We start from the raw sequence: 10,737 nt of genomic DNA on the forward strand, positions 1-10,737 counted from the left end.
CCCACCCTCCAGACCTTCCTCCTCCTCCTCCTCCTCCTCAGTTCCAGCCTCTCCTGCTCAGTAATGTCCTGCTTTTATTGTAAATCCATACCGTTAATCTGAGCGGCTCCGATTGGCCGGGCTCACCCGATCAATGCGCTACGATTGCTGGGAAGGGTCCAGCGGGACAGACCCCCTCCCCGGCCCCCGCCCCGGACCTGAGACTCCCCAGGGTCCGACACAGACTCACTCTGAAAGTTAGAGCTTCAGATCTGACATTTACTGTTCAAACAAGGAGAGTTCATCTGAAAATTCACAAAAAAACACTTTTTACAGCCCAGAAAGTGCTCCTCTGGACCATCATCAGCAGGACCGGGTTTAGGTCCAAACAGGACCGGGTTTAGAGGGTTTTATCATCAGAATTGATCAGATTTAAAGGCTAACAGGACTGATGGGGCTTCTATTCTTCTTTAATAATTAAAAGCACGTTTTCCGTCACATAAATAAGAACAAAGTGGAGGAAACACAAACTGTTCTGTAATAACATCCTGAACGACCGCTGAGGCGTGTAAATCCTCACAGCATTAACCATCAGATGTTCTTTATAAACCTTCACTTTCAGAAATAAAATCTTACAATCAGGAAAATAAAAGCAGTTTGTCGTGTTCACTGCAGGCTGCATAAAGTAAAACAACCACCGAGCGAAGCCTTGCTCCTGGAAAACAAAAAGCTTTCCCAGGTTTCCTCCTGAATCAAACCTCCATCCTCTCGTCCTTCAGGTCCCACGAGGCGATAAAGCTCTGGAACCGTCAGCCGAAGGTGCTGCGCGGGACTTTCTGTGAAAACGATGATAAAGTTTTAAAGCAAACCTGCAGAGTTTGGTTCAGGTGGAGACGCACGGGAAGGGGCTGATGGGAAATGTAGTTTTAAGATCATTTCAAGTTTCCTCCTTAATGGGAACAAATGTTTCCCTTTGTTTAAACTTATCTCCTTTGTTTCCGTTTCAACTTGTTGATGGGATTTTTACATTTTGTCCTGTTCCATAAAGCCTGTTCTGTCTGTGAACCAGTTTGGATCCATGTTTGTTGTTTGGTATTTCCTGCCCGTTGCGTGCAGCGCTCCTCGTTGCCCGAATGATTGAAGTCGTGTTCCCGCTGACATTACTGCAGTGTTTATCCCTTTCATAACTTCAAGAAGAAATCTGACCTCTTGTTGATGGTTTCCCCCTCTGACTGCTGGTGGAAAGTCCCAGTTCTAATCTATCCCAAAAACCTAAAGCAACACTTCTTGTAGAAATGTGATGAGAAACATCAGTGAGGTGTTTCTGGATCGCTCCTGGAGTCGTCGGCTCTGAGATGATCTGATCTGCTGTCCTGAAAACGCAGCTGAAGCTCGGAGGACATCAGGATGTTCAGGAGAGGCTGTGGTGAGGAGCTCCTGGACTCCTGGAGTTCAGATGACCGAAGCCCATCCATGTTCTGGTAGATTCATGAAGGAGCTCAACCTGGACTCTGATCTGACTGGAAAATGATGAAGATTTAAATGTTTAATAATCAGCGTGAGCTCGGTGTGGCTCGTCCTCCATCTTCTGGCCAAAGAGTGTGAAGCTGCTGCTGAGTGGAGGTCAAAGGTCGCTCTCCATCACCCTAAACTCACCTCTTCACTGCTTCCATCAAAGAGCCAAATGGCGTTGAAGGAACAAGTGTCGCTGGGGGGGTCACGGCCTCCATGTAAGGCTCCTCCATTAAAACAGGAGGTGGCGGTCAGGCAGCGGGGGTGGGGGGCGCGGGCGGCGAGGAAGCGGTGCGCTCTGGGTAATTAGAGCCCAGCCTCCTCGTACATTTTGACACTCTGTGGCAATTTATTGCCCCGCTCGGGCAACTTGGCCACCCATCTAATTGCAATATTAGGGTGCAATAACGGTAAAGTTACGGCGATCCGTCAGCGCTGCGTTCTGCTGCCTCGGCAGGATTTCGGCCATTAACCGGCAAACGGAGGAAACAAAGCGACCTCTGAGAGGAGCATCAGCTCACATTTATATTCACACACACACACACACACACACACATCCCTCCAGTTGATGCTCACAGCTCCAGGTTCTGGTTCCTGCAGTTAGAACCTCACCTCGTCCACAAAAGACGAGGAGCTGCACCAACTTTACCAAATCCAAATGGCGTCCATTAACCAGCTGCAAACAGCGTCCAGCTTGGACCGCAGCAGAACCGCAGCAGAACCGCGGCAGATGGAGGAAATGTTAAACTTGTTCACATCATCGCAGGAGATGAAGGTGTGAAAAGAATAAAAAAAGATCCGTTTCAGAAGCAGTAAAGATCAGCTTTGATTTACTCCAGCGAGGCGTGAGGCCTGAGCTTTAAACTGCTTTACTGTAGACACAGCATTTGCATGAAGGGTCACTAAGCACACACACACACACTCTACAGTCCAGGGTGTGTGTTGGGGGTCAGTAATAAATCTCTGCATTTCTTAACAGGCGCTAAAATGCAGCGAAACAAGCGGAGCTGCAGTAAATCACCGGCAGACGACCGACAATGAGTCCACACAAACACGTCTGTGTCCATTAATGTGCCCACAATAACTGTGTATGTGTGTGTGTGTGTGTGTGTGTGTGTGTATTCCCTGGGTTGGTGGACTACTATCAGCGTCCTGTCGTGTCCTGATTAAAGCGGTCAAACGCAGAGATTCAACGAGGGACTCAAAGCACAAACAGGAAGTGGAGTTTCTCTGGAAACTAAAATGTTTTTTTCATTGAAGAAAAGCAAAGCTGTGAAATTTCCAGTCCATGAAACATCTAAACATCCCAGACCTGCAGCCCCAAACAATCCTGAAGTCCCTAACCCTAACCCTGTCCACCAGAGTCCCTGTCCACAGTGTCCCTGTCCACCAGAGTCCCTGTCCACAGTGTCCCTGTCCACCAGAGTCCCTGTCCACAGTGTCCCTGTCCACCAGAGTCCCTGTCCACAGAGTCCCTGTCCACAGTCTGACATCACCATGGACTCCACAACCTTCAAGCTGGACGGAAACCTGCAGCTGTCTACATGGACGAGACAAATGTCTTCTGGAGGAAAGTCTGATGGGCAGATGGGACAAAGACTGAACTGTTTGGACACAAAGACAAGAAGGACGTTTGGAGGAGTCCAGGTGAGGCTTTCAAACCTAAGAACACTGAACCAGCTGTAAAGCACGGTGGTGGCAGCATCATGCCGTGGTACAAAGTGAGGAGGACTACCTCCAAACTCTTCATCTTCACCTCAAACCAGCAGCTGGACAGTTGGGTCCAACAGGACCATGATCCCAAACATCAGAGCTGGTTTCTGATTGGATGAATCAGGATGAGATTAAGCTTCTGGGATGCCAGACCGCCCCGCCCACCCCCCCAGGTCTGAAACCAGGACTCTGCAGCGAAGTCCACAGCAGCTGACAGAAATCCTCCAACAGCCTCCGAATGAGTTGATTTACTTGTTTCTCGCTTTTTTATATGATTTGTGCTTTCCAGTTGTGCTTTTATTGTGAAAATCCGGCTCTGCAGAGTCCATCTTATGTGTGACAAAACACATCGAGAGGTGACAAAACCCCTAAAAACACCCATCAGACACACACAGCAGAGCACACACACTCACCCGGAGGTGAGAGGTCGTTCCAGTGTGTGTGTGTGTTCCTGGCATGTACAAACATGTGTGTGTTTGCTGCAGCATGAAAGTGTGTATCACCTGAGTGTGTGTGTGTGTGTGTTCTGGCTGCAGACCAAGGCCTCTCTAACGAGCCAACATGGACTCAGTGCTGACCATCTCCGTCCTCCCCCCCGACCTCCTCTGAGGTCACCGACTCCCGCCGCTGCCACCCGGCCAATCAGAGCCGGGCGTCGTGACGGACAAGGGCAGCGCCGGCAGGTGGGAGGGGGGCGGGGGTGTTAATGAAGGAGTGATGCTGACGTCTGATCGGATCTGGAGTTAATATTTACACCGAGGGACGACTGACGGGATCTTTGCTGATTGTTGGGAAATGTTGGCTTCAGACACGTCAGCAGTTCAACAAACCAGAACTGAAGGTTTCTGCTCAGACGGCGCCGGTCCAGTCCCAACCGGAGGTCATCGTTTCACACCGACACTGACCTGACGTCCCCCACACACAACCAGCCGGCGCTCATCGTTTAATGATTAACAAACGCCTGTTAAAACAGGAAGTGCTTACATGTGCTACCTGCCCCAGGTGTGTCATTACTGAATAAACTGAACATAACCAGGTGACGGATGGAAAAATGTTTGTTAGAATAATGTTTTACTTTGCATTAATTTATGTTTTCTTTGCTGACAGCTGAATAAAGCTCCTCCCCCTGCTGCTGGAGGTGGAGAAGCTCCTCCTCCTGCTGCAGGGGGAGGAGCTTCCCCACCTCCTGTAATGGTTCACCTGTCCAGGTGAGCTGAAGCTGATGCTGCTTGTATGAAGTGCAGAGAAAACAACCTGACCTGCTTCGGCCTTTATTCAAACACACCTGGTGTGAACAAAACGGCATTTTTCTTTTTTCTGTCTTTAGATGCAGGATTATTGAGAAAATATACAGAACTACAGCCATGAAGTATTACTACTAATACTACTACTGTTACTGCCAATGCAGCCATCTTGAATCGAGTTGACTCCAATAGTTGTCGACATTCATCCAATAAATACTCAGAGTTTCATTCAAATCATTTTAGCAGTTTTTCAGATATTTTGATAACGGTACAAATAAACAGAAACATCATCACCCTGTCTTCTCTGGCGAGCGATAATGTACTCCTGTAGGATCAATCAGAGATGGGGCAGCTGGTAAAATCTATTGTTTTTACAAATAAGTGTGTTTAATTCAAACGGAGCAAAATAAAGATATTCAAGCCTCTGAAATGTTTCTGAATCCATCCAAAGTCGTCCAACATGAGGAGTTAGTTGGCAGCAGAAGTTTGATCGGCAGCTGCAGAATGGAAATGTTGTCGTGCTCGTTGGTGTTGATTAAACCGTTCGCACAGACGAGCCTCGTGTCGGAAGCGAGAGGTGAGAAAGAAGTGAGACGCCAGTAAACAGAAAAGGCAGGAAGAAACAAAGAGGCAGAGAGATGCCAGCTGTGCAGAGACAGCAGCTGGATGGAAGCAGCGCTCAAGGTTCGGCACACGCACCAATATTCACATTTTAATTACTCTCCACAGCTCAAACACTGATTCTCTCCCAGGTAGTCACTGCTCACACACACACACACACACACCTGCTCTCCGCGGTGCGTTCAGGAACCACATTGTTTTTACAAACTCTTTGTGTCCTGAATGTCCTCCAGGATCAACTTCCTGAAAGTTACAGAGTGAGAATAACTTCACGTGTACCTGAACGCACCGTGAAAACAAAAAGAGGTAAAAATCTGTAAACTTTTGGTTCCAGAGCTTCGTGAACCAAACGTTTCATCTGCTCAGAGGAAACGATCCAAGCAAAGAGCTTCAGCTGCTGACCAACAGAAACGACGAGCCAAGCCAACCACAAACCGGACCAGAACCCCAAACCACGCCAGGTAAACAGCTCAGGTCCTACCTGTCGATGATGACGGGGTCAGAGGGCGTCTCGTTGCGGTTTCCACAGCTCTTCTTGTCGCAGCATCGACTGTAGGAAGAAGAAGAGAAGATTTCAAACAGGTGAAACTAACACTGATTTTCTGAGAGTCCCGTTTACGAGCTGAAGAGGCACCTGAACGCATCAAACTGGTCTGAGGAATAAAAACAATCAGGTTTTAAAATCTGCAGCTGGCAGAAGCTCCTTCAGCAGCAAGAAAGAAGTCACTGGTGTTGTGGAGGGATTCTGGCCCACTCTTCTTTCCAATCTCTTAAAGTCTGAACTGAGTCCGCTGCTGCACCCATCTGCAAAACTTCTCCTTTCAGTTTTTATGGTTCTGAAGAACCGGAGCTCAGAGTTCTGTTCATCGGTTCGATCAGGTCCTGAAAACTGAGTAAAAATGTAAAAATGGATGCAGTTGCAGCTGCAAGGGACGGGACATTATTATTATTATTATTATTATTATTATTGTCACGTGATGGAGTCAGTTACACTTTAGTTCATTAAACTGTTAATTTAATAAAATCCTTTGGAATCACATTTTCAAATAAATTAGGTTGATGCGGTGGAATAAAAAATAATCTGACAAAATTTCTAAATAAAATGTAAAAACTTAAATCTAAAACTAAGATTTAATTTTAACAGTTTATTATTACTCTTTCTTAAATGAAGAATTTGGGACAAACTTTTTTTTATTTTGGATCTAAAGTGGTTTATTGGACATTTATTGGATTCAAACGGTCAAACCGATCAGATGTTTCTTAGTAAAAGTAATTTTGAATAAAATATAGATCTTAAATGTTTTTTTTAATAAAATCCTGAAGTATTTTTGCAGCCCTGAGCGCTGCCTGCAGGCACCAACAGCTCCAACTGTCTCAGCAACACGAAGCAACACGAAGGTTCGAAACGAGATGAAGAAATTCATTAAAGGCAAAAAGAAAATGTCCGTTCAGGTCTGACCACCTGAGAGAACCCAATCAGCTTCAGGAACTCGTTAACCTGAAAATAAAGATTGAGATATTTGTCTGAATTCTTTGGGAACTCTGCAGACGGTTTCCTGACAAGCTGCACAGTAACGTCTCTTATCGCAGCCGGGGTCGCTCACAAGTCTTCCGGTAATTTTTAAAAATTAATCCTAACAGCATCTGACCCGTGACGTGGAACTACACTGCAGCTCTCGCCCCATGCTGTCCTGAATCAAATTGCCATTTGACAAACTAGCGTCAAATTGAGGCAGCGAATGCCAAATGAGACGCTTTATGAATCATTTATGGCGCCGTTTGATCCGTAAGTAGAGAAAAATCAGAAAATCAGCGCCGTGTTTGTGTCTGCATGCATGTGTACGTGTGACTGTTGCCACAAACGCGCCACAATAATTTATTCCCCCAGCTACTTGGAACCATTAGTGAAAGTTCCAGGAGACCAATTAGCATTGGAAACCCACTGGTGCTGCTGTGGTGACAACCTCCTCCAAACTCACAAAGAAGTGTTATAAACAAACTGGACCCCAGGAGCTCTGCCGGGCCCCCCCAGGGACCCGGGGCCCCTTTCCAAAGACAAAAACAAACCTTGGCTGAGCGTCCACAATACCGCCCTAATGACGCTTCCCCCCGGGCCGCAAACGGGCCGGCACCACGAACGGATAATGACTGAGAGAGGAGACGAGACCCGGGACGAGACCAGACACCACAGAGAGACCTGGGACCCAACCAGACCTGATCCAAGACCGAGAGGCGTCCCTAAACCCAGCATGAGACGCAATAAAGACCCGACACAAGAGGCACGAGACCAGGAGCTATCAGGAGACCCGACAGAGACCAAGACCTGACAGAAACCAGACACGAGACCAAGACCCGACAGAAACCTGACAGAGACCAAGACCTGACAGAAACCTGACAGAGACCAAGACCCGACAGAAACCTGACAGAGACCAAGACCCGACAGAAACCTGACAGAGACCAAGACCCGACAGAAACCAGACACGAGACCCGACAGAGACCAAGACCAGACAGAGACCAGACACCCGAGGTCCAGAACCGGCCCGGTTCTGGCCCAAAAGCCTCGGCCCACAAACAACAGCTACAGGAGCATCATCATCATCACAGCTCAGAGCTCCAGACGTCCCCTCGAGGGGAGTCCCCTCTGAGGACGCAGCGGCGGGGGGACACTCGGCTCAGAGCAGGACGGTCCGATCGCTTTCAGAGCGCTGTAATTACCTGCAGGCCCTAAACGCCTCGGCAGCAGCCAACAGCCGGCTGGAACGCCGCCTTCCTCTCCGGAGCAGCAGGGTTTTCCTGAACGCTGCCCAAAGCCTGGCGGCCGAGCCGGGCCTCCGGGAGCCCGCGGGCAGCGCCAGCATGCCAACCTGGTGGCCTCAGTCATCAGCTTTAAGGACCGAGGTTAAAATAATAACAATCTGATATCAGCTTCTTCAGGAAACTGTTCCCTCCAAATTAAAAGCCTAAAGTCTGCAGCAGTCGGGGGGAAAGCTTTCAGACTTCACAGACGCTCCAGCTGTCAGATAAACGTTGAATCGCTTCTTTCCTTCAGGGTTTCTGCAGATTTAGAGTCTTTTTGTTTGGTTTTTTTAATTCTGCTCTGAATTTAATTTAACACCACTTTCATCATTGTTATGAGCAGCAGGAGATCGATGCACGAGAAATGCTCGGGATGATGAGGCCTTGAATTATTGATCAACTGCATGAATTTCCTGGCATTTATATCATATTTTGTTGGTCTCTCTGAGCTCCATCTAACAATAATTCAAATTATTACCATTAATGAATCACTATAAACAACATGGTCCTGCTGCAGGAAGTGGATCAATAAACGGACGGAAGATCAACTAATTAAAAACAAACAAACAAACAAACAAACTTTAGGTCATAAAGAGCGGCAGGTTTTTTTTTCCCGAGGAGAAACAGTAAAATCTTTATAATAAACACAAGAGGAGTTTATTTCTGCTCATTTAAACCATCATTAAGCTCCAACAAGCTGCTGCTGAACCCAAAAGGTGTGCCATCCTGGAAGACAAACCAACCGGGACGCCCATAAAGACGTCCTCACCTGGGACGGTCTCAGAGAGACGGGCCGCTCTCTCTCTCATTAACGGCTGGAAACAAACATCCATCAGGGAGGAAGATGGGTAATAAACGCTCTTCGTCACGTAATGACTGCAGCTCAGACAGACAGGTAATCTGAAGCAGGGTCTCCACCGCTGGACCGGACCCTGGACGGGCCTCCGGTCCATCACAGGACCACAGAGACACAAACGAGACAGACGAGCACCATTATGGTCTCCGGCCTGCAGGGGAGAACATGTAACTCCACACAGAAAGCTGCGGCTTCCTGAATAATATCCTGAAATATTTCATAATTATTTAGACTCGTCTCTGCTCAGTAATAATAATAATAATAATAATAACCTGAGAACAGAGTAATTAAAAACTAATCAGATGTTTTTATTAATGTCACAAAAAGTGAAACAATACAAACTAAAATGTTATTATTCTGTCATTTTAAACATAAATGTGATGAAACTGTCTTTGGGAAGGTCTGCAGGTTTTAGTAAGAAGTTTAATATTAACTTCATCCTAATTAATCCATTTTTAACAATCAAGTCTAAAAACCAGAGTTAATAAAACTCTGAAAATATCTCAAATTAAATGTAAAAAGCTGAAACTTGACCCAGTTTATCTTCTTTCACTTCGTGTTTTAGACGAAGCTCAGCACATCCAGAACCAGCTGCAGGTCTGGTTCTGGATCGTCTGACACTTTATTTAGACGTCAGTCAAACCAGTTTAGTGCAAATAAACCAGCTCCTGCACAGTTAGAGTCAACTGAAGAGCAGTTAAACCTCCAAAGCTTCAGGAAAGAAATCAAAGTGTTTTTTTGTTTCCTTGTCTGCAGCGTTCGCTCAGACCTCCGCCTCAGCTGTGTGTGTGTGTGTGTGTGTGTGTGCGTCTGTCCTATTTTCACCCAGAACACACACTCGTGGTGTTTCTCACTCCTCGGTCTGAACCAGTAAAACCATTAACTCGCAGACAACAGCAGAGACACGCAGGGCAGGAAACGTGTTGATTGGTGCAACGAACGACAAACCGACATCTGCTCGTTTTCCTCTCGCTTCGTCCAGGAACACTGCGACAGATGTGAGTCCTCCCCGGTTCCTCCGAAACAAACGGGTCGATGCGGTTTGAACAACAGCTTTTTATTACAGTTTAACTCCGGCGAGCGCTCACAACACAGCAGCCGACTTCAGAGTTTCCTGTTTCCGGGTGGATGAAGACGAACCCACGCTGTGACAAATCCCATCAGAACCGGGAGGACATGGAGTCTGTCTCTCTGAGCTCACCTGGACCTGTCCCCGGTCCATTTACAGGTGAGCCGAGGAACCTCCAGAACATCCAGAACCAGCTCTGCTGCCGTCATCAGTTCTCTGGACGTCACAACGAGACCGAACGGTTTACCAACCATGATGACCGGTTTGACTCAGCTGCTAATCCTGACCCAGAAAGGACGTTCCACCTTCTTAGAACTGGGCTTTGGACCCGTAAGAACAGCTGGTCCCGACGGGTCCTCCAAAGAAACAAACTGAAGGATTTACCTGCACATGATCTCGTGGGTGAGGAGGACGCGGCACATCTCTGGGTTCTTGTCCTGTCCTTCGTACAGGATCGGCTGGCGGGACGGAGACACAAAGACAGATTTTACCCAAAAAGCTTCAGACTCTTTATAAAAGTTGAGTAAATTCAAACAGAAATATTAATAAACCAACTTAAACGAGAGATAAATCATTACAATAAACCAGCTTCCTGCTCTTATTTATATAAACATGTTTCAGTAAAACTGCAGGTAAGCTAACATTTCAAATTAGTAATAAAACTAAATTTACACTCAGGATAAAACAGTTTAAACATCAGTTTAGAATAAAAAAACCTGTTTTATCTCCGTTTGACCCAGTTTTGTATTTTAATCTTTTTCTGAAATATTTAAACTTTATAATTTTACAGAAAACAGAATTTATTGCACATTTAAACTGCAGTTATTTTGCACCTTTCTCAGTTTATAACCGACTCAAACATCCCGTTTGCTGTAGGTGAGTCTGAGTTTATTATTTTATCTGTGTGCAGGTGAGCTCAGGTGCCCCCCCTTCCCCCTCCTCCCCCT

General features: G+C 46.7%; 1 protein-coding gene across 3 annotated transcripts in view; it reads right to left on the bottom strand.

Annotated features, from left to right (window-relative positions):
• Positions 1–10,737, bottom strand: part of LOC108249224 (transcription factor COE3) — a 115,418-nt gene that overhangs the window by 81,262 nt on the left and 23,419 nt on the right. For all 3 annotated transcript variants that reach the window (XM_037977354.1, XM_037977355.1, XM_037977353.1), the window contains exons 5-6: positions 10,175–10,248; positions 5,551–5,619 (exon numbers count right to left, since the gene is read on the bottom strand). In XM_037977354.1, coding sequence (XP_037833282.1) covers positions 5,551–5,619; positions 10,175–10,248 — 143 coding nt within the window. The remainder of the gene's footprint in view (positions 1–5,550; positions 5,620–10,174; positions 10,249–10,737) is intronic.

Source organism: Kryptolebias marmoratus, linkage group LG9, assembly GCF_001649575.2.
Source record: "Kryptolebias marmoratus isolate JLee-2015 linkage group LG9, ASM164957v2, whole genome shotgun sequence".
NCBI lineage: Eukaryota > Metazoa > Chordata > Actinopteri > Cyprinodontiformes > Rivulidae > Kryptolebias > Kryptolebias marmoratus.